This window comes from Penaeus japonicus, unplaced genomic scaffold, assembly GCF_977035675.1.
Source record: "Penaeus japonicus unplaced genomic scaffold, GWHDUDI00000001_assembly GWHDUDI00000021, whole genome shotgun sequence".
In the NCBI taxonomy this organism is placed as follows: Eukaryota; Metazoa; Arthropoda; class Malacostraca; order Decapoda; family Penaeidae; genus Penaeus; species Penaeus japonicus.
Genome location: NW_028234423.1, coordinates 21,509,491 through 21,534,490, shown reverse-complemented (window position 1 = coordinate 21,534,490; position 25,000 = coordinate 21,509,491). Strand labels below are relative to the sequence as shown.

General features: G+C 37.1%; 3 protein-coding genes across 6 annotated transcripts in view; 1 reads left to right on the top strand and 2 right to left on the bottom strand.

Annotated features, from left to right (window-relative positions):
* The window catches only part of LOC122248086 (uncharacterized), an 8,921-nt gene extending 3,422 nt beyond the window's left edge, over positions 1-5,499 (bottom strand). The window contains exons 1-2 of the mRNA XM_043007902.2: positions 5,399-5,499; positions 24-2,594 (exon numbers count right to left, since the gene is read on the bottom strand). Coding sequence (XP_042863836.2) covers positions 24-2,554 — 2,531 coding nt within the window. The 5' untranslated portion in view covers positions 2,555-2,594; positions 5,399-5,499. The remainder of the gene's footprint in view (positions 1-23; positions 2,595-5,398) is intronic.
* Positions 5,500-15,295: 9,796 nt separating this feature from the next.
* LOC147469509 (uncharacterized) lies at positions 15,296-19,466 on the top strand. Its single transcript, XM_086549088.1, has 8 exons — positions 15,296-15,355; positions 15,425-15,611; positions 15,839-16,450; positions 16,619-17,591; positions 17,868-18,032; positions 18,166-18,284; positions 18,555-19,181; positions 19,336-19,466. The coding sequence occupies exons 1-8, from the start codon at positions 15,296-15,298 to the stop codon at positions 19,464-19,466; spliced, it is 2,874 nt and encodes a 957-aa protein (XP_086405214.1).
* A 1,291-nt stretch (positions 19,467-20,757) lies between these two features.
* LOC122248085 (uncharacterized) overlaps positions 20,758-25,000 on the bottom strand; it is a 6,821-nt gene continuing 2,578 nt past the window's right edge. Inside the window, exons 2-3 of one of the 4 annotated variants that reach the window (XM_086548819.1) lie at positions 23,598-25,000; positions 20,758-23,063 (exon numbers count right to left, since the gene is read on the bottom strand). The exon at positions 23,598-25,000 is cut by the window's right edge and continues 463 nt beyond it. In XM_086548819.1, the coding sequence (XP_086404945.1) occupies positions 20,949-23,063; positions 23,598-25,000 (3,518 nt within the window). In that variant the 3' untranslated portion in view covers positions 20,758-20,948. The other 3 variants (XM_086548818.1, XM_086548820.1, XM_043007901.2) reach the window with 3 other exon arrangements.

The following is a 25,000-nucleotide window of genomic DNA, read 5'->3' as shown; positions in this document are numbered from 1 at the left end:
AAAACAAGGAACTTTACCTTTACCTTTGAATAAAATGCTGAAGATATGTGTCAAAGCTACTGTTGTAGTCTGTGGGATACCGGAAGCTATTTTTAAAAAGTAAGTAAACATCCCAGTCCTTATCTTTCATCTTGTACAGCAGGTCCTTGAGTCGGCGAATTCCCTCCGCATCGCCTTCAATGTCAAGGACCACCGCTGACGGCTGGGCGTGATCTAAGACAACAGAGTACGCGTCTATACAGCTCTCGGTTATTTCTATCCAGCCTGTTAGACACATTGCACGCGCTATGTGTCTGCTGACTGCTGTGTCACATTTAATATCAGGGAGTTTCTCAAGCCACTGGGATCTCTCTCTGATACCCGAGGCCTTTAGCAAGTTCACTATTTCAGAACATCTGCCCTCCTTCACTGTTTTGCCTTTCGTGCAAAGAAGTCCAGTGAGGTGTATGATGATGTTTTGAAATTTAGCTATATCCATCTTTATTGTTTGCTCCTTATTTACGCTGAATTTTGCAGCTTCTTTGGCTGTGTCTTCTAGAACACTCATGATGCAGCTCGATGCCTCTGATAGATATTTTCTTTCCTCTTCCAATATTTCTCTACTTTTTGTTAGAATACGATCACTGTTGTACTGTGGAACATCAATGTCTTCCAGTAGAGTCTTCAAGCCAGACAGCACTCGATAAATGTCCAAATCCTTTTCATTAGCTTGCAGGGTTTCCTTAATATGTATTGCACTGAAAAAGTCTTGAAGCCCTTTATGCGGAAATATGTATTTCTTTTTGGTTTCATTCATCCATGAACTTGTCTGGTTCAGGAAAGATCCGAGCACGTCTGGCGGAGGCAATTTCAAGAGGTTACATGCATCCTCAAGTCGTTTGACTGATGCCTCAGACAACACAATCTCATCCATAGAATGACTGATCAGTGCCTCTTCGTGGAGTTTCTTAAGAAATGTATCAAGCCTTTTTTGAATTTCATAGTAATCTAAATCATGCGTCATTTCACTATTGAACAGTCTCTGCTTCAGCTTGTCATAGCACAGCTCGTGGGTTGCCTCGAAGAGCTCTGTTGTTGTGGTCAGTCCGTTTACAGCATTGGGGTCCAAGAACCACAATACTGACACGAGGACTAAGTTGAAAGTCAGCTTCCAGTGGTCCTGCTGGCGATTGTCTTTTCTTTTTAGATACTCAAGTAGACCTGATATGTCTTTCTTTTCGCCTTCGATCTGCAAAGCCTGACAGTAATTTCTTACGAATTCTTCCCTGTTGCATTCTGCTATTCCTATGATTTTTACATGCACGATGTTAAAATTGCCAGGCACATGTCGCTTGAAATCGGGTACTTTGTTCGGTCGCATTGTGCACATAACGGTGATGTCTTCGGTTTCTCCCAGTGCCATGATGTCTCTAAGTACTCCTTCTGTAGATGAACTGAGCTCATCCAACCCATCGAAGATGAATAGAAGTTTACTCTCCCGAATGCACTCAATCAAATATTCATCCTGGACTCTCCTGCTTGTTGTGGACATGAGAGTCCGCATGAGTTTGGTGAGGGAGTGAACTTCTCTTGCTCTGCCCTCGGCCAGGATCGTAAAGTCATAATCCAGGAGGTTTTTCATAGTGCTGAAACCCGAAGCCCAGTCGCTTATCATCTTTCTTGTGAGTGTCGTTTTGCCAACGCCTGCAGGACCTTCGACCAGTAAGACAGTGCTGTTCTTGTGATTCTGAACATGTCTAGTCTCGACCAACTCCAACAGATCTTCAAACGTCACGAATTCCCGTTGATTTTCAGGAAAGCGGAAATTTTCTTGCTGAATTAACATCTGGGTGAAAACTTTGTTCACTCGCACTTTTACCTGTAAGTGTTTATTGAGCAGATTTGACAGTGGATTAATACTAGACAAATTTCTGTATTTTCTTTTCAATTCTACTTTACCGTCAGTCTTTACAATTTGGCGAAGTCTATCAAAGGTCAGACTGCTTCTGGAAAGGCTGAGGAAAGGCTGATCTCTAATCTTGTTTATATCAGCGTCAAGCTTTTGCAAAATGTTTGTGCTTAGCATTTCATCTATGTTGTAGATCTCTGCTGCTGTCTTGAGAGTGTTAGTTAATAAATCCCTCAACTCCTCTGTCTTGTGATTGAAATTACCCTCATTGACAATGAACTCTTCATGGAGGACGTTATTTCGAAAGGTCTTGATGGAAGTTACACATCGTTCGAGAGTGTCTGCCGATTCCACCCACCTACTGCTTCGGGGCGGGGCCAAGCCATCGCACCCATACTGTATACACTGACACAGTAAAGACACATCGAAGTCAGTGGTTTTCGAATTCATTTCCATCTTTATTCTTTGGCTCCGATTGAACCCTCTACGTATGCCTGTCATGGAAACCCCTTTCACCAGGATCAAGTACTCAGTGAAAGTCATGGTAGCTTCCTTCCTCGGGGTTCCCCACTCAAGCACCTGCTGCAGCACCTCTTTGCTCGTGCTTGTGGTCATGTCGTACATATGGTAAGCCAGATCTTGCTTCTTGTTGCCTGTGGACTCCATTGTTTTAATGGGGGCATAACTTGCTTGCAAGGTAGGTGTTCTGTAGCAAGAGGAGAGTAAAAAACAGAAATGAATGAATAGGTAGATGTACGGGTATACAAAAGGTGACAGTGTACCTTGCCAATGCTTGAAGGGTAGAAGGGATGCTGTACGCATAAGGCCAACAAACGAATATACACAATTCATAAACTTATTTGTATTATCTCACTGTGGATTAAAACGAACTAATTAAAATATGGACAATGACCTTTTATCTCATAATCTTAGACTGTGCCAAGTCTGGACTTTGATCTGATGTCTAGACAACGCCGACTCAATGAACAATCAACAAATTTGTACACTTTTCGAGGGGAGAAAGGGGTCTGTACGCTTGTGAAAATGTTGAAAATTGTGAACCGCCTCTCAAAAAAAAATGAAATTTCAACCTTAATAGTTCCCCATCAACACATTTTAGTCGAGTCACCAAACTTTAAATCAGCCTATCTGCGTGTCTGTTCTTCGACATTATGAGAATGTAAAGTGACAAGCATGTTCTCCTCCATCTTCGTTGCTCTATCACCTCATTTTCGTCTCCTCTTCCATTCTCCCTATTCCTGCCCACCCCCTCCTCCTCCTTCTTCTTCTTTTCCCATCTTTGTTCTTCTTCTTCTCCACATCCTTTTTACTCTCTTTCTTTCTCCTATCCCCCTCCTCCTCCTCCTCCTCCTCCTCCTCCCCAGAACGTAGTGTAGTATCGAGTGTGAAATATAGAAACTAAGTCGTTCCCCTGTAGTACCAAACCGAGAGGGAAATGGAAGTGAAGAGCGACATGCCGAGGGGGAAATCGATCTAACGATATCGTTTGTATTTTGTTCGGGACAGAATGTTGGATCTGTGTGTTTGTATTATCATGGTAGGGGAGACTTAGGTAAGTTGACAAACTTGAAATAATTTTACTGTTCCCTCATAAATGACTCTTGTGCTTCCCCTAAATGAACATGTATTTTTTTTTTGTTTAGTTAATAACAAAATACCATGACGAGCGTATGCTAGAGCTGGGAAAAAGTCAGTTTTTTGGTGATCAGTATTTTTTTTTCTAATATTTCTACTATACCATGTATCAGGATTAATTTTCAATTTATTTATAATTCAAGCTTGGACTTATGAATCATTCGTGCATGAAATGTACTAAATCAGTAACGACATAGGATGAAGCAAGTTGTCGCAATAGATACGGGGCATGATGGCGCGTTATATGAAAAGCATCTGATTTATTTCTATGGTATTCGTCATAATTACGTAATAAATTGTTTAGTTTTAGACCGATTACTACTGCTACATCTACTAGCGTTACCACTACTGTTATTACTACTACTATTGCCACTACTACTGCTGCTGCTACAACAACAACAACAACTATTACCATAACAACAACAACTACTACTACTACTACTACTACTGCAACTGCTTCTGCTACTACTACTGCTACTGCTACTACTACTACTACTACTACTACTACCGAACGTCTCGTTTTCACCAATAAAAATCAAGGAAAATGAGCCACAACTCACTCACAAGATGGAAAGTGTCATTCTCATTAATATTCAGCAAGGAAACTTTTTCTCTTAAGTATGCGAGGAATGACTATTTTTTTCTTTTTTTTTTCTTTTTTTTTAAGAATCATTTTATCATAGTACTGGTTTCCCATGATATTGAAACTGAATATAAAAAATGTAATGTATTAGGGCTACTGTCTAATTTAATATCAAATTTTGATATGGCATAAATGACCCGTAATATGCGCCAACTTCATTACAAAAAAATCATATATTCATATTTATCTCTTTATATAAAACAAACTTCGATACTCCGTTACTATACTATTGTTACTTCGCCATAGCAATCCTAGCTAAACCCATTCTGAACTGGCACTGCACTTGTGTTTATAAATGAATCACCACATTTCATAATATTGAACCACTAGAAATAATGTTCAGCTTACCTCCTTTTAATTGTAAATCTCGGCTCAAAGTATACATAACTTTGTCATAAGCATCGTGCAGTTGTCATCACACTATACTTTACTTACACTGCAACAATCTAAATTGTTCTTAGCACAAAATAAAAAAAGAGAAAAAAATCGTGTTTTTGGATAAAGACAAAATAAACATCAACATTACAACTCTCTAAAGAACTAAATACTATTTTTCAGTCATACTATTTTACACTTCTTTTTCTTCACTTTGTTTCTTATTTCTTTCCTTTGTTCTTCTTCGCAGAATTAAATCTCGTGATATATATTTCGGAAATTCTTGAGACAGAGAGAGAGAAAGAGAGAAAGAGAGAGAGAGAGAAGAGAGATAGAGTGAGATAGAAATAGATAGATAGATAGAGAGAGAGAGAGAGAGTGAGAGAGAGAGAGAGAGAGAGAGAGAGAAAGAGAAGGAGAGAGAGAGAGAGAGAGAGAGAGAGAGAGAGAGAGAGAGAGAGAGAGAGAGAGAGAGAGAGAGAGAGAGAGAGAGAGAGAGAGAGAGAGAGAGAGAAGAGAGAGAGAGAGAGAGAGAAAGAGAGAGAGAGAGAGAGAAAGAGAGAGAGAGAGAGAGAGAGAGAGAAAGAGAGAAAGAGAGAAAGAGAGAAAGAGAGAAAGAGAGAAAGAGAGAAGAGAGAAGAGAGAAGAGAGAAAGACAGAAAGAATAAGACAGAAAGAGATAAAAAGACAGATAGATAAATAAAGAGAACTAAAGTGTGAACAAAATATATACCGTATACTCCTGACTCACAGATACCTCAAAGTTGTTAAAATCTCGAAACAAAAATGGACGACATATCAACAAAACACATACAAATTCACACAACTTTCCTTACCTTTGCGTTGCGTTGGAAGCGAATATATTCAACCAAATATCAGAAAACGGTTTCCTTCGTTTACCACCTAACTTGTGAATACGGAGCTAGTCGAGGGAGACTTAACGAATTCTGATAAAAGACTTTATCCTATCTTATCTTACATGGGACGGATTATTTAACACCGTTCTTATCTCTGTAAAAAGATTTATGGATACAACTTCGAGCATATAGATGTAGACAGAAACACATAAAGAAACGTTGTCAGTAATATACAGTATCTTCACTTAAATAGTAACATATCTTAAGATACACATTTGAAAGCAATGTGAGAGCGAGAAAGAGAGAGAGAGAGAGAGAGAGAGAGAGAGAGAGAGAGAGAGAGAGAGAGAGAGAGAGAGAGAGAGAGAGAGAGAGAGAGAGAGAGAGAGAGAGAGAGAGAGAGAGAGAGAGAGAGAGAGAGAGAGAGAGAGATGACAATAATACGGGATGGAGAATGGAACAGAAAGAGAAAGAGAGAGAGAGAGAGTGATGAGTGAGGGAGAGAGAGAAAGAGAAAGAAAGAGAGTGAGAACGAAAGATAGATAGATAGATAGAGAGAGATATGACAAGAATACGGGATGAAGAATGGAACAGAGAGAGAAAGAAAGAGAGATAGATAGATAGATAGAGAGAAAGGTAGCTAGATAGATAGATAGGTAGATAGATAGATAGAGAGAGAAACAAGTAGAGGAGATAGAGAGAAAGAGAAAAAGAGAGAAGGAGAGATCGAGAGAGAGAGAAATGACAAGAATATAGGATGGAAAAAGGAACAGAGAGAGAGAGAGAGAGAGAGAGAGAGAGAGAGAGAGAGAGAGTGAGAAAGAGAGAGAGAGTGTGAAAGCACTGTACAAATGCAGTATATGAATGCACCATACAGCGCACTTTATGAAACACCGTATTTATCACAACCAATTATGTTATTTATCATTATCTTACCTAATATATTACTGTTTATCCATGTATCATTATCATCATATCTAGTGAACATTATTACTTATATATGTATCATGCTATTATGTTCATTTCGCCACGTACTGTATCCACAAGCCATTGTTACGTCTATTTTTCGTCCCTCTGGCGGCCCATGCCGAGACGCGACTTCCTGATTCCTTATAAGGTAACGGCCTAGTCTCTTCCGGTAACGCGCCTGTCTTTGTTTACAATGGCGCCCGGCGTTAGACCCTGTATATATTGTCCCCTTCTGTGAGTCTTGCCTCAGACAAAAAAGATAAGAAAGACAAGGGACCATACTCGGTCGAGCTGCTGTTACACCTCTGTACTACTTGCTGCTCTGAGAATAAACCCTGTTAACCAAAGTTTCGTCAGGCTCATCCCTCACCACACAACGAGAGAGAGAAAGAGAGAGAGAGGGAGAGAGAGAGAGAGAGAGAGAGAGAGAGAGAGAGAGAGAGAGAGAGAGAGAGAGAGAGAGAGAGAGAGAGAGAGAAAGATATATATATAAATATATATATATATATATATATATATATAGAGAGAGAGAGAGAGAGAGAGAGAGATAGCAAGAAAGAGAAAGAGAGAACGAGAGAGATATAAAGAGAGAGCGAGAGAGAGAATGAGAGAGAAAGAGAGAGAGAGAGAGAGAGAGAGAGAGAGAGAGAGAGAGAGAGAGAGAGAGAGAGAGGAGAAAAAAGAGAGAGAGAGAGAGAGAGAGAGAGAGAGAGAGAGAGAGAGAGAGAGAGAGAGGAGATATATAGAAAAAATAGAGAGATAGAGAGAATATGAGGATTGTAATGATTTTATATATATATAGTATCAAATACATTGATATACAACAATTACATGAATACACATTCTAGTAATGAGGCATCAGGCATGCCTCTCTTGAGCCAGGTCAGGTCAGGTTAACTTTGACGGATAGGTACTTCCGACATATTTATCTCCCAATTATGTTTCCTCGTCATAGGCCTACGTACCCGCATAACCACTGCTACAAATGCCAATGGGAAAACCCTCCATGTAACCGGGATGTCTGGCACACACAGACAGACCGGGATCGACTGCGCTGTCGTCTGATTTCTTCCTCTGTTTATACGTTTCCTTATATTGTTTTATTACTGTGATTATTGTGCTGTGGTGTTTATTATTTCTAGTGAACCATTACGTCAGAATAAACCTATATTGTATAAACCCTTGTCTGACATGACATCACATTCCTATTTTGTGTGGGTTATTAGTCCCAACAGATTAAGACACGGAGAAACAGGGAGAGATATAAGAATGCGGGATGGAGAAAGAGAGAGAGAGAGATGGAGAAAAAAAGTGAGCCAGACTACGACTACGGCAACTAGGCTTAATGGAATGGATTGATTTGTCGCGGTTAATCATGTTGTTGGCTTTCCCACCATTCGCCGGGACCGATACTATTATTAAAGGTGATAAAAGAACACTGATACTTTATTTATTATCCTAACCGCCGGTGTGAGCGCACAGCAAGGAACTAAATACAAACAGATTTTCCGTCATTCATCAACGAGATTACGAGAGCACCGTAATGTGCACTTGGTTATTCGTGCACACACACACACACACACACACACACACACACACACACACACACAGTTATACACGAGTATAGAATATTATTTTTTTCATGAAATCATTAAAAGCAACGTGGGTCACACAATATGTTTATGGGTTCTGGTTTCTACTTCTTCAACACCCTTTTCACTTTTGGTTATGCCACGGTCTATCCAAATCATTGTCCGAATATGCTATGAGCTAGACTATGCTACGGATTCATAGTGTCTCGTTCACAGACTGTTCGAACCAGAGCTCACAACGCGTCCCATCTGGGCGGCGCCCAAGTCCTCTCCTCTTTCAGGTGTTTGGGAAAACTGGTGGACTAATTTTTCGATAGTTTGTTGTGTAGCATGGATGGACAAGTTGCACATTTGATGCCTAGTTATATAATTGCTGCAGGTCTTACTGGTGATGTATTATGTTGATTTTTTGTGTGAATATATTCAGTATGATGGTGAAAAAGTGATGTGATGGTGTTAGGCTTTGACACTGTTCTGGTGATTTCTAATTATTTCATCTATTGTAATCTCACTATAAGTAGCTTCAACTACTTTTGGGTAAGCAAGTAACATATGTTTGAAAATAATGCAATTTTCGTGTTGATATTTATGTTCTGCAGAATGAGTACGTAAATTTTGAATTATTGAATAGGTGTATAATAATAATATTGTTCATTTAAATTAAACTGTTAAAGAAAATATCCTTCAATAAAGTAAGATTCCAAAAAAGATAATAAATACTGGCCAACTAACCTACCTTTGCCGAAGCCGTGAAATCTGAGTTTTAAGATAATCTTAAAATCATTTGCACAGAAATAACTTGTGCAAATGAATATATGTAGAATAATTTTAAAGTGTAATAATAATCGATAACAAAACTGAATTGCAAAAGAAATTCAAATCTTTGGGAAAATTTACTTCTTGACCAAATATTCTTATATTTGATGTAACTTTTTTTGCATCAACCCTAGACAATATGCCTGCTGGTCTGTGATATAATGGTGGGATTGTTAGAGTTACTTTTGGAAGGGAATCAGAAACTGAATATTACTTAGAGACAATAAGGTACTTCTGGAGTTGGGTCTAGCGACTTTTAGCTGGAAAAGAAACTTTGAAAAATATTTTAGCAACACCACGTCAACCGTTTCATACGCACACAGCATGAAAAACGACTACGTATTTTTTTTTTTGTAAATTGTGCATGATAAAGAAAATATGCACAATACTCAGAATTAATCATTCATATAATTTTGCTGGAGCATATATCTTACTACTTATAATTATACTTGTTCAAAGACAAATCCGACCGATAGCTAATAAAGCTTTGCGACATTACAAACGCCTTTTCAGGGTAGTAATGGTGCGCCTTTGACCGACTAAGTATTATTTATATTTCACATCAACATAACTGAGCAGTGTCTCTAACTTGAACTTTATTATTTTATGTTCCCGACAAGATAATTAGGGGATCATGGAAAGCCTGTGGTGTTATTCAAGAATATTTAGCGGACCTTATTCTACTGTGAAAACTGATAACGTATGGATTAGTTATAGCTGAAAAGGAAAGTTCTTTCTCGGAAATCATAAGAAAAAACGAAGATAGGTAGCAGAGACAAATATAAATGTTGAGCTCCTTAATTGACTTTATCAATAAAACTTGTACAAAGTACATAATGAAACTCGGTCACAGTAAGAGAGATTACTCTTTCTTACTGTGGCAGTGTTTTATTATATCTGTGTTACGCGAGCTACTGTGCTTATGTTTTGTGATTCATTATATAAAGTATATCTGTTCTGGTGTTTGGAAAAGGTATATGTGATTTATCTATGGTAAAATTTTATTAATGGAACAATGTATATATATATATGTCACGCCCTTTGTGACACGCACCTTCTACTCTAAGCCACCCAACGCCTTGTGCACATCCGGAGTGCACCGCGACTCCTCCGGGACAACAGACTGGCCGTGCGTTACGACAAACGTCTTTTTGGCTCCTCCCCTTTGGAATTCCTCGGTCGCAAGATCTCCGCTGCCGGCGCCCCCCGCCCCCTTCCCCTTATGGTGGAGGCAGAAAAGAACTTCCCGACGCCCACTGCCATCAACCACCTCCAAGACCTTGTACAATGCCTTTGCTGGAGAGCTAATGCACCTGGAATGGGGCACTGACCAGTAACAAGTACTCGATGCCACTAAGGGCGCCCTCGCATCGGCCACAACATTGTCATTTCCCAGCCCCGGTGCCCATCTCGCCAACAATGTCGCAGTTAAGGCGGTTATCAAGGAATCAACGGCAAACCCCTCCCACTTGGCGTCTTCAGAAAGCTCCACCAGGCAGCCAAAAGCTACCTGTGAATAATGTTCTACGTTAACTCTTCTCCATCACAGCTCAATGGGATCAGTTTTCCTTTCCGCCTCTATATTTATTGCTTATCTGGATACCATAGTCAAGGCAGTATATACTCTTTATATTAAATCATATTACATTATATCATATATTATATCATATTACGATATATCATATATCATATTACATTATGTCATATATTATACATTATTGCATTATATATATCATATTACATTATATGTATATTATTTGCATTATATTGTTTAACAAGATTTATATTACTAATGAAAACAATGATTGTAGTTGTAGTAGTGATAGTAGTAGTGCTAATGGCAGTAGTAGTAGTAACGATAGTAGTTTATTGACTCATATTTACACCAGTTTAGATTAGATTAGATTAGATCTTTATTTACCACCCTGGCTAACTGCACAGGCATGGGCAAGCTTTGATACATTTATGTCGTCATGACATTGTTGCTAACATTGTATTACAAATTAAGGTAATAACATGATTATATTCTATAGTATATCAACGTGAATAGACATTAGATAAATGTTATAATAGGGTATCATATACCGAATTTCGGATATAGCATAATTACATCTTCTAGTACAGTTGATGTTATGAAATAATTACATAACTCTGCGTACCTCATGCTAGGTGGTCTGAAAGGTTGTATCATATGGCACTCTGAAATGTAATGTTCAAGTGTTCGTTTATACTCTTCGTTGCAAAGTCTGCATTTAGTTTTTTCTACATTGCAGTCTGAACTGACCTGCCAATACATTCTGTATCCAAGTCTAATTCTTGCAGTCATAATATCACATTGTCTTGTTCTTGTCTTGTATGACCCATAAATGAATCTCTCCTGCGAGAACTGGTCAAAATGTTTTATGCTACAGCTTTCAGGTCTTTGAGAGTTTGTTAGCTCCATCAAGTCCTCCCTATTGGAGGTTCTTATTATGTGTGAGATCCTAGCAAGAGGTATGCCAAAGTCTATATCCACAATTTGCTTATCACATCCTGCCCTCGCTAGGCGATCAGCATGATCATGTTTAGCGATTCCAACATGCGATGGTATCCACACAAAATGTATAGCATGTCCCCGTTCCTTGGCGCGATGTACATTTATTCTTATATCATTTACGATATTTCCAGCACCTTTATCAAGGGTGTTCAGAGTCTGGAGAGCACTCTGCGAGTCGCAGAAAATTACTCCTGAGCCTTGAGTTAACAGAAAGTCTGTGGCTATGAGTATTCCTGCCAACTCAGTTTGCGTAGTGCTCGCCCAGTCATGAACCCTCCTACAATCTTGGTGCTGCAAAATATTGTTTTTATATACAACATAAGCACATCCTGCTATACTTCCAGACTGTAGGGATCCATCAGTGTAACATTCATAGTCAATATTCAGAGTTTCAAGATGCTCATTAATGGTTGCAAGGGTGTGTTGCTTAAGTACAGCTGGTGGAACTGTGTCTTTTTTAGGGACATCAGTATAAAATACGTTCAATGTCGACATTTTCCATGGTGGAAGAGAACGTCCATATGGGAACCTACTCAAGGACATATTTAATTGGTGTATGGATTTGTATGTCGTTTGCAACCATGAATTTGAGGGCGACTCGGCACTGCTATGCAAAGATGAATTCACTATCTTATATTTAAGTTGCCTCTGGAACTCTGTATTATAGAAGGGTTCTTTAATTGCTTTGACACCAAAAATAGTATTGATGTATGATATTCTTTCGTAAATAGATGGCAAGTTGAGTTCCTTTCTCATGTTCACAATCCTCGTTGTTTTAGGAGCACCGAGAATGATCCTCATGGCTAGATTTCTGTTCTGTCTCTCGCAAAGAGCGTTAAGCTGGGCTGACCACATGGCGCCTTTGTTTATTTTATATAGCGTATCGTTTTAAGTTCATTTTGTTTCATATTTGATTGATTTTGATTGATTTTATTATAGTCCTTTACTTTTGAACTTATAATGTTCGCATTTGTGTTGCAAGGCCCACCTTACCCTCCAGTTTTGATAAGTTAAGTGGAGTGTTAATTTTGGGTTATGGCGAACTTTATTTTAAAAATAATGCTTTGTTTTAACTGTAATGAAACTTATTATGCTGGTGGTGGCAGTAGCAATAGTAACAGTACTGGTAGCTGTAATGGCTAGGGGATGATTGGAGGACATAAAAAGTGGTAGTAGTAGTAACACTGATATCATAAGCATTAGTTGTAATAGTGATATTAAGATTGATAATGAAAATGCTGCTACTATTAATATCAATGAGGCTAATTTTAAATGGTAGTGATAATACTGCTGCTATTACTATTAATGAGGATAATATGAAATGATAATGCTAGAGCAGTCATACTAGTACTAATGATGATAGCAATAACAATGGTGATAATGATATTAATAAAAATGATAATAATGATAATGATAATAACGATAATGATAATTACCATAATACTGATAATGACAATTACCATGATACTGATAATGATGATAGTAAATATCATGATAATGATAAGGACAATAATAATGATAAGGACAATTGTAACAGTAATGATGATAAATATTGATAATGATCATAATGATATCAATGATAATATAGATAATGATTTTAATTATAATAATGCTAATAATAGTAATGAAACCGATAAGAATAATAACGATGAATGAAAATATTAAACAGAAAATATGGAAGCAAATGATAATGGAATAATCAATGAAAATGATTATGATGGTAGTAATGATACATATGATAATGGTGTTATAATGATAAAATAATGCTGATGATAAGGATAATAATAATGCTACTACAGACGATAGTAGTAATAAAACGGGAAGAACCGCTAAAAAATCATAATGATAATAATGATAGGGATGATGATAACGATAAAATAATGATATAACAAAAGGGTAATACTGATACAATTATACTGATTATCACATATATAAGGATTATCGCAAAAATTCGTTTGCTTGTTTTTTCTTATTTTCTTATATTCATCATTTCTATCTTTATCATCATTATTATCATCATCGCAATTTCATTATCATTATCATCTCGTAATTATCATCATTACCACAACCATTGCTATTATGATGACTACCAGTATAAACAATTATTATTAGAATTGTTATCATTATCATCATCATTATTGTATCATCACATGATCATTATTGGATTTAAGGAAATACCATTTGTATTCAAAAGTATAGCTTCTAATTTTTGTTTTCCTTTGGTGCGCTTCCTATGCGGATTTTGTTTTTTTAAGCGTCAGAGACAAGGCGGGCTCTTGCGAAAGCTAGTGCTTGTAAGCAGAGCAAATAACTGTATTTTTGATGGCTTTATAGACATCTAATGGGCACGTGTAGCTTCTTACTATGGTATGTATATTTAAAGCTAAAGGAAGATTCTTCGAATGATATCACGTTACTAAATACCATATAAGTGGTATCGATGGATTCCTCCCTCCATCTAGTACACATATATAATGTACCCCTCGATCTGGGCAAGAGGAAATCGCGGGGTAATATATGAATAAATTGGATTGATATATAACACAAATATACTTTAGTTATACCTTATACCTGTCTACTGTAGAATAAAAATGTTAAAGATGCGGTTTCTTTACGATTTGCTCAGCCACATGGCGTGCCGTGTGCACAGCGATCGTACGAAGTAGAACGATTACGCCCAATTAAACAATATAAATTGTTGCCTTTTCTGGATAAAGCAACCGTCTGGTTGTCACGCGGACAGCCCAAAGTCATCACACTGCCCAAAATAAAAATAATGGGCCTTTTGGTGTCAAAATTGGAAATATTTAGCCATGTTTTGACTACAGCATAAATCAATCATAAGGATAATGAGGAGCTAGATTTGCGGAGCAGATACTTCGTCGGGCTTATAGGCACTGAGGCGAACCCACCTGTGTCAGCGAGTACCCAGCCATAGCAGTGACCGCCAAGTGATGGCAGAAACTCACGAACTTGCACTGGGCTGGATCTGCCGACCACTGGGATGTGAGGCCGGCGCGTTTACCACTGCGCTATCCTGGCGTCTGTGTTCATCACTTATTCTCAAGTGAGACCGGAAAAGCGACCTCTTTTGCCCCAGGAGCCTCAGTCTGATTATCATCTATAAGAAAGTATGCAAAGTATGTATACGTATGCATGTATAACCATATTCGGGAATGCATAGACACACATGTATGTATATATATATATATATATATATATATATATATATATATATATATATATATATATATATTATATAATGTATATATGTATATATATATACATATATGTATATATATACATATATATATATATATATATATGTATATATGTATATATATATGTATATATATATGTATAATATACATATATATGCATACGTACAGAATATGAATGTATTATATATGGATATGTATATATATACTTACAGATTTGGATATATATATGTATATATATACACATATATGTATATATATATATATATATATATATATATATATATATATATATATATATATATATATATACATGCATATATATACATATATATGTATATATATACATATATATGTATATATACATATATATATATGTATATATATATACATATATATGTATATATATACATACATACTGTTAAATTTAGAAATATAAAAGTTTAGTTAAGTCCCCTGAACGGCGGGTCCGTTTTCTTTGACATACGTAATGTCTCCCATGTTCCACCAATATTTGATGTTTTTTATTTTACGCTTATTTACTACAAGAAAGACATGTTTAGTTTATGTTACACCATTTATCAGGTGTATGTATTTCCATTATGAAGACAATATATTTTAACTGCATTGAAACAGAAGTGTAAATCATTTTATATCAATATAATTTTCTGAATGAATTAGCAGACGCACAATTAACCACGTGTTTAAATGGCCAGCCCAAAGAACATCTTTATTTACTGCACGAATGTGGCAAGAAACCCCCCACATTTATGGTGCCCAGACCCGGGAACAAGATCCCAACAAGGTAAAGAACATAATTAACTAGTTTTAGTGCCTTAACAGTGGACACTCTTCAAGATTCTGCAAGGCTCAGATAAAGTGTGCAAGCTGCAAAGGAAACCACAATACCCTCATGTGTGGCGTCAAACTGGACTTTAGCCCAAGACAAGAAGGAGAAGTCAACAAGGGTCAGAAGTCGGACAACGTAACACTCATGTCTAGTCAAGGTGGTAGTTGTACAGTCTTACAGACAGCCAACGTAAAAGTATTTGGTACTGATGGTAGGATTGTTACGGCTAAAGTGTTGTTTGATAATGGGGCTGATAGAAGTTATAGAAGTAGTAGTTTTGTTAAGAAATGCAAACCACAATGGCTAACCAGTACCCCAATTCCCTATTCTAGTTTTGGGTGTCACAGTGCTGGAAAAGATGAACATAGAAATAACAAAGAAATATTTTCAAATTAAGTATGTTAGATAAAGATAATAATGTTGTTCCTGTCATTACAGCTGAAATTCCTAAGATTTGTCAGCCTCTTGTGAGACCTGTTGTGCCTAGCCATGTGTTAAATTCTTTCTCCCTTGTTGAATTAGCAGATGATTACAACAGTGCCTCCCCCATGGTGATAGATGTGTTAATTGGTCTTGATTACTACTGGACATTAATTTCAGCAGCAGATGCCATCCAGAAGGAGTGTGTTGTGGCCATGAGGTCCATCTTTGGGTATGTATTGTCTGGAAGGTTACTTGATTCTGCTCACACCACCTCCAGGTATTCTGAAACACAGCTTTTGAGTATTTCCCCCCTGTCTGATTCTGACTTGCGTAAGTTTTGGGATTTAGAAACTGTTGGAATTAAGCCAAAGGAGGCAGTGCAAGATAATAGTGACTCAAAGGTAATGCAGGAATTTAAGAAAACTGTACAGTTGAAAGCTGATAGATACGAGGTTGCACTGCCGTGGAAGAATGATTCAGTCAAGGAAAAACTCATAAATAATGAAAGTATTGCGAGGAAGAGACTTAATAGGTTACAAATGAAGCTTGATAAAGATAAAGAATTAAAGAAAGATTATCTCAAGGTGTTGGCTAGTTATGAGGATGAAAACATAATAGAAGTACCTAGTAATGAAATTTCAAAAGTAAATCCTGTATACTACATGCCTCACCGTCCTGTGATAAAGTTAAATAGTAGTAGCACTTAGATAAGACTTGTCTTTGATGCCTCAGCCTCCTGCTTTAATGGTGTTTCTTTAAATGACTGTCTTTATTCTGGCCCTTCACTTAACCCAGATTTAGTTGAAGTTTTAGTATGCTTTCGTCGTTGGCCCATTGCTATAACTGCGGATATAAAGAAGGCATTTCTGCAAATAAATGTATGCAAGGAAGATAAGGATATGCATAGGTTTTTGCTACCTAAAGAGGATGGCACCATAAGACACATGGGGTTCAACCGTGTTCCCTTTGGCAATACATCTAGTCCCTTTCTTTTGAATGCCACACTTAAAACCCATCTTGCTAAGTACCCTCAAAGTAAAGTAGTCCAAGAACTAAAGACTGATATGTACACAGATAATTGGTTGAGTGGGGCAGATTCAGTTAAGGATGCACATGATAAATTCTGTGATGCACATAGTATACTGGCAGATTGTAGCATGGATCTTACCAAGCTAGTTTCAAACTGTATGTCAATTACTTCTAAGTCAAAAGATGGTGTGTATCACATACATGCTGGTGATGAGTCGAGTAGTGTGTTAGGGTTGAGGTGGTGTAATGTACAAGATACCTTCTCCTTTGATTGTAGAAAACCTGATGACAGTGTAGAAGAAGCCCACTCCAAACGAAGTATTCTAAGTATAATATCAAAGATGTTTGGCCATTTAGGTCTTATAAGTCCATTCATCATGTATGGTAAGATTCTATTCCAAGAGGTGTGGAAATTAAAGTTAGATTGGGATGAAGAATTGCCCTTAGAGTTAAAAGTAAAGTTTCAAAAGTGGATTCATAGTAGTCAAAGTCTCAATGCATTTCACGTGGATAGAAGTTATTTTCCAGGTATGCTTTGGGGAGATCTTAAGGATAATATTGAGTTGCACGGGTTTGGTGATGCCTCTGAAAAGGGATATGGCGCATGTGTGTATCTCCGTGTACCTGTGGACAATAGCTCATTTAAGATCTCATTAGTTATGTCTATGTCACGTGTTGCACCAATAAAGGCATTAACATTACCACGTTTAGAGTTAATGGGTGCTCGTGTAGTAGATTAGTAAATTTTGTAAAAAATCCCTACATTTAGACAGTAGAACTAAAGTTATGTGTTGGAGTGACTCCACAATTGCCTTGCCGTGGATCAAAGGTGACTTAAGCAAGAAAGATATGTTTGTTGCAAATAGAGTAAAGGAAATTAAAGAGTTCGCGTCACCAGAGTGCTGGGAGCATTGTCCTAGTGAAGAAAACCCTGCTAATATAATAACTCGTGGCGTGTTAGTAGACAAACTTGTTCTTAATATTCAGTGGTTGTATGGACCCCTATGTTATCCAGTGTCCTTTGTCATGATAAGGAAGATGTAAAACAAGGCTTAGATTTAGAAGTGCCCTGTACTACAAGTGTACCTATATGCCTTAGTGTTCAAGTGACACACTCTCTCTTGATAGATTTAGTGACGTTTAGTGATTTAGAAAAGGCCTTAAGGGTAACAGCATATGAGTTAAGATTCATAGATAATTGTAAAGGGAGGAAGATACAAGGTCCCCTCACGGCTGAAGAAATAGAATTAGCTAGTTTGAAATTAATATACAATATACAGCATACTCTCAAGTAACAAGACTCTTCCTCTTAGCTCAAAATTAAGAAAGTTAGACCCATTTATTGATGACAAAGGATTGCTTAGAATCAAAGGTCGTCTCGAGTTCTCAGAGTTAGACTATGACATAAAACACCCTTTCATAATTCCCAAAGGTAAATATGCTAAGCTCTTAATCAAATTTCAGCACAAATATTTAAAGCATGCTGGTGGGGATAGTGTGATATCATCCATACGAGCTCAATTTTGGATTATTAGTGTAAGGAAATTAGCAAAGACCATAGTAAAGGAATGTATGATTTGTTGTTGGCTTGATTCTAGACCCTGTAGTCAACCTGTAGCGCCACTGCCCAAAGAAAGAATAACTACTGCCAGGCCCTCCAGTGTTACGGGTTTATATTATGCAGGCCCCCTCTTTTGTGCAGATTTCCCTGGCAAGAAGTTTTATGTTTTATTGTTTACCTGTGGTGTAGTAAGGGCCATTCATCTTGAACTTACAGAATCTCTCTCTTTGTATGATTATATGTTAGCCATAAGAAAATTTGTAGCAAGAAGGAGTTTGCTTAATGTTATATTTTCTGATAATGCTAAGACCTTTATGGCAGCTAAAAGTGAAGCAGTGGACATGTATGGACATCTAGCCCCCAAATGGAAATTCATAGTCCCTCGATCCCCTTGGTGGGGTGGTTGGTGGGAACGTCTCATTAGATCTGTTAAACTTGCCCTCCGTAAAACTCTAGGTCTTAATTATATAAGTGTCCATGAACTAGAAACTGTACTTGTTGAGATAGAGGGATGTATTAACTCTCGACCCTTGACATATGTAAGTGAAGACACAGACCCTCTCCACTACCTCAGTCCCTCCCATTTCATTCTTGGATGTAAGCCTCATAGCAAACCCTCAGTAGAAATTGTGTCTTGCAATGTAAATGCCAAAGACTTGAATAAGAGGGCAATGGTGCAAAATGTAAAGTTAGAACATTTTTGGAAGGTGTGGAGCATCAATTACATAACTAATTTGCCTAATGTTGTAAAGGGTTTTACTCAAAATTGTAAGTTGTCTAAAGGAGATCTTGTATTAATAATCAAAGAAGATAATATTTCTAGACTAAAGTGGCCTATTGGAGTAATTGTTGATATATTTCCTGGTAAAGATGGAATTATAAGAGATAAGTAAACATGAGAATATGTCTGCTCCTGATGAAGTGGCAAATTTTGATGATGTTTCAAGTGATAACATTAATTGTGATGTAGATTTAAGTGATGGAAGTATTGATGTACCCTTGAATAATGTAAGTGATGAAGTTATTAAAGCTCCAATTAAGTTAGATTTATAAGTCAATACAGAATTATAAACTGTGAATATTGCACTAAAGTGTCCTTTAGTTATGTTTAAGATAAGAAACTACTATTTTGTTAATGAAGCAACAAATGTAGTCCTTTAAGTGCCAAAGTATTTGTTATTAATTGTGATGGAAGAAGTTATTTAATTATGAATCATTTGTAAGTAGCATATACCTTATTAAGAAGCTTAAGGTACGTGTAAAACATTGATTTATTGTATAGGCGGCTAATTGCCCCCTATGGCCGGGAGAATGTTAAATTTAGAAATATAAAAGTTTAGTTAAGTCACCCCGAACGGCGGGTCCGTTTTCTTTGACATACGTAATGTCTCCCATGTTCCACCAATATTTGATGTTTTTTATTTTACGCTTATTTACTACAAGAAAGACACGTTTAGTTTATGATACACCATTTATTAGGTGTATGTATTTCCATTATGAAGACTATATATTTTAACTGCATTGAAACAGAAGTGTAAATCATTTTATATCAATATAATTTTCTGAATAAATTAGCAGACGCACAACAACACCACGTGTTTAAATGGCCAGCCCAAAGAACATCTTTATTTACTGCACGAATGGTGTAAGAAAAACCCACACATACATACATATATATATGTATATGTATACATACATACATATGTATATGTATATGTATATGTATATGTATATGTATATGTATATATATATATGTATATGTATATGTATATGTATATATATATATATATATATATATATATATATATATATATATTGCCAAATTGCATTCGAAAAAAAAGTTGATTAAACAAATGCCAAACATCTATTCATCCACATATATTGCATTTTCGTATCTCAAGCTACCCTTCCCTCTTCTTTGACTTCAATGCATAATCATCGCTAAGTCAACATTACGTTTTCATTTTCCTCAGGACCTCCACTCACATTGCCTTTAAAGTCTCACTTTCCCTCTCTCGCTCCCCCTTTGTTCTCTAATGTCATCTGTTATCTTCTCTCCAGCCCTATCTCATTTTTTTTTACTCTCTACCTTGTCTGTGTGATTGTTTGTCTATGTGTCTGTTCCCTTTGCCTGTTTGTCTGCCTCTCTGTCCACGTCTGTTTACCTGTCTGTCTGTTCTTTCTACTTGTCTGGTTATCTCGGTCTCTCCCTTTCAATATCTGTTTATTTGTTTCTCTGTCTCATACCACTACTTTTATTTTTGTTTCTTTACCTTAGAGTTAATCTCTGATTTCGTGTTGTTATTTAGATCACCTTTTAAGCTGTATGCAGGAACGATTATAATTTTGATATTATTTCATATATTTTATTGATTCTGACAGATCATAGTTTAGAGATCATATACGGTCATTACTACTGTTATTACCTTTCCGTCTCTTCGTAGTGGTATATCTTGACTCGCTTGTTCACCTCTGACCGTGTCTGGATTCGTGGCTTTATCGATATCAGAGAGGTTTTCTGATGGACTAGGGCGATCAGTTCGCGTCGCTCTTTGTATTCTTTTTCTGTTTTGTCATGGCGTCGATGTCGTACGCTCTCTTCTCGACTTCCTGACTGACGTTCTTTGCTTCTTTGTTCGAATCATTATTATCCTTCAACTTCCTTCCTTCTGCTTTGCCTTCTGCTTGTTTGATGTTCTTGACCCCTTTGACTGCCTTCGTTTTGGGTGCACCGACTGCTTTGAGCTCTTCGCCTGGAGAGACGCCGTACCAGAAGGAGTCTGCTGCCCTACCGGATACAGGGCGTGACTGGAAATCAGGGGCGTCGGCCATGTTGTAGTTCGGCATCAATTCTGGAGTCATGAACACATAGTCTTCAGCCATGAGTTCTCTCGCTTTTCGGGGATCGCCTATTTCACCAAAGGAGTCGAAATTTCTCATAGATTTTGGCGTTTCGGCGGCTAAGTGACGGTTTTCTTGTAGATGAATGTTTTCCAACGTCTTCGGAAATTCGGTGTTGATATTCTTTGACTGCTCTTGGAGATCGAACTCTGCAGGTCCTAAACTGCGTCCTTGTTTCAAGCCTAGGCTACTGCCCGTAAAGTAAACTTCTGCGATTTTTTTCAAATCTTCACTGCGCTGTTTCTCTGCAGCTTCTCTCTCATACCTGGACAATCGATCGGCAAAGACTCCCGTGTCAAAAGAATTGGTCGCAAATACACTCCTCTTTCGACGCATTCCTTCAGCTTTGCTTTGAGTTAAAGGATCGAGGAGAAAGTTACTTTGACTTGGTATTAGGGAGATCTGTACACCCTCATTTGATCTTATCATATGATGGAAATCTGGCCCCTGTGTTAATTCTGAAAGTGTTCCGACGTCTCTGTCTTGTCGAGCCTCTTCCGGTTTTGCCAAAGCTTCCAGTAAATCTTTAGTCAAGGAGTCTTCTAAGTCTAAGCCTTCTCTTTCCATATTTTTTGGCAAAACTAAGTTCTTTAGTAACGACTTCAGTGAGGATTTTTCTAAATCTGAAAGTTCATCATAATCTGATAATTTTTTAACTTTCTTTGTCTTTTGTACTTTAGATACCAAGTCGGCTATATCCGCAATGGCAATATCTCTTGCTTTCCTATCCATTGCAATATCATATTCTGCATTTCCATCTACCAAATCATTCACTAAAGACTTCAGTGAGGATTTTTCTGAATCTGAGAGTTTGTCAAAATCTGAAAATTTTCCAGCTTTCTTTACCTTCTCCTTATTATCAGCTATCAAATCGGCTATATCCGCAATGGCAATATCTCTTGTTTTCCTATCCATTGCAATATCATATTCTGAATTTCCATCTACCAAATCGTTCACTAACGACTTCAGGGAAGATTTTTCAGAATCTGAAAGTTTGTCAAAATCTGCAAGTTTTCCAGCTTTCTTTACCTTCTTAATATCAGCTATCAAGTCGGCTATATCCGCAATGGCAATATCTCTTGTTTTCCTATCCATTGCAATATCATATTCTGAATTTCCATCTACCAAATCGTTCACTAACGACTTCAGGGAAGATTTTTCAGAATCTGAAAGTTTGTCAAAATCTGCAAGTTTTCCAGCTTTTTTTACCTTCTTATTATCAGCTATCAAGTCGGCTATATCCGCAATGGCAATATCTTTTGTTTTCCTATCATTTGCAATATTATATTCTGTATTTCCATCTACCAAATCGTTCACTAACGACTTCAGGGAAGATTTTTCAGAATCTGAAAGTTTGTCAAAATCTGCAAGTTTTCCAGCTTTCTTTACCTTCTTAATATCAGCTATCAAGTCGGCTATATCCGCAATGGCAATATCTTTTGTTTTCCTATCCTTTGCAATATTATCTGTATTTCCATCTACCAAATCGTTCACTAACGACTTCAGGGAAGATTTTTCAGAATCTGAAAGTTTGTCAAAATCTGAAAGTTTTCCAGCTTTCTTTACCTTCTTATTATCAGCTACCAAGTCGGCTATATCCGCAATGGCAATATCTCTTGTTTTCCTATCCTTTGCAATATTATATTCTGTATTTCCATCTCCCAAATCATTCACTAACGACTTCAGTGACGATTTTTCAGAATCTGAAAGTTTGTCAAAATCTGAAAGTTTTCCAGCTTTTTTTACCTTCTCCTTATTATCAGCTATCAAGTCGGCTATATCCGCAATGGCAATATCTTTTGTTTTCCTATCATTTGCAATATTATCTGTATTTCCATCTACCAAATCGTTCACTAACGACTTCAGGGAAGATTTTTCTGAATCTGAAAGTTTGTCAAAATCTGCAAGTTTTCCAGCTTTCTTTACCTTCTTAATATCAGCTATCAAGTCGGCTATATCCGCAATGGCAATATCTCTTGTTTTCCTATCCATTGCAATATCATATTCTGAATTTCCATCTACCAAATCGTTCACTAACGACTTCAGGGAAGATTTTTCAGAATCTGAAAGTTTGTCAAAATCTGCAAGTTTTCCAGCTTTCTTTACCTTCTTAATATCAGCTATCAAGTCGGCTATATCCGCAATGGCAATATCTCTTGTTTTCCTATCCTTTGCAATATTATCTGTATTTCCATCTACCAAATCGTTCACTAACGACTTCAGGGAAGATTTTTCAGAATCTGAAAGTTTGTCAAAATCTGCAAGTTTTCCAGCTTTCTTTACCTTCTTATTATCAGCTATCAAGTCGGCTATATCTGCAATGGCAATATCTCTTGTTTTCCTATCCTTTGCAATATTATATTCTGTATTTCCATCTCCCAAATCATTCACTAACGACTTCAGTGACGATTTTTCAGAATCTGATAGTTTGTCAAAATCTGAAAGTTTTCCAGCTTTTTTTACCTTCTTATTATCAGCTATCAAGTCGGCTATATCCGCAATGGCAATATCTTTTGTTTTCCTATCATTTGCAATATTATATTCTGCATTTCCATCTCCCAAATCCTTCACTAACGACTTCAGGGAAGATTTTTCAGAATCTGAAAGTTTGTCAAAATCTGCAAGTTTTCCAGCTTTCTTTACCTTCTTAATATCAGCTATCAAGTCGGCTATATCCGCAATGGCAATATCTTTTGTTTTCCTATCCTTTGCAATATTATATTCTGCATTTCCATCTCCCAAATCCTTCACTAATGACTTCAGGGAAGATTTTTCAGAATCTGAAAGTTTGTCAAAATCTGCAAGTTTTCCAGCTTTCTTTACCTTCTTAATATCAGCTATCAAGTCGGCTATATCCGCAATGGCAATATCTCTTGTTTTCCTATCCTTTGCAATATTATATTCTGCATTTCCATCTACCAAATCGCTCACTAAAGACTTCAGCGAGGATCTTTCAGAATCTGAAAGTTTGTCAAAATCTGCAAGTTTTCCAGCTTTCTTTACCTTCTTATTATCAGCTATCAAGTCGGCTATATCCGCAATGGCAATATCTCTTGTTTTCCTATCCTTTGCAATATTATATTCTGCATTTCCATCTACCAAATCGCTCACTAAAGACTTCAGCGAGGATCTTTCAGAATCTGAAAGTTTGTCAAAATCTGAAAGTTTTCCAGCTTTCTTTACCTTCTCCTTAATATCAGCTATCAAGTCTGCTATTTCCTCAATATCAGTATCTCTTGTTATCCTCTTCTTTGAGATTTCATATTCTGAATTTCCATCTACTTTCAACATGCGACTCTTCTTGGACTCATGCTGTCTAGGAGTGGCCTCCATATTCGGTAACTCTATCTTCAAACCTTCCTTAACCGCTGATGTCAGTATTTCTTTGACGATGTCCCGTGCTGCTTTATCCACTCTTTCATCTGTCACATCATTTAATTCTGAATTCTCTTGGAGATTGTCATCATCCATTATACTTCTCTTCACTATATGCAAGTGCTCTATCAGTTCTTTCATTGCTTCCTCCTCCTCCTCCTCCTCCTCCTCCTTTTCTACACTTCTTTTGGCATTTTTATCGTCTAGAAGCAGATCTTCTAGAACTTTCTTTACCTCGCTTATATTGTCGAGTTCATCATTTTCGAGCAAGTCTCCTAAACCTTTATTTAGATCTCTTGTTTGAATCAATT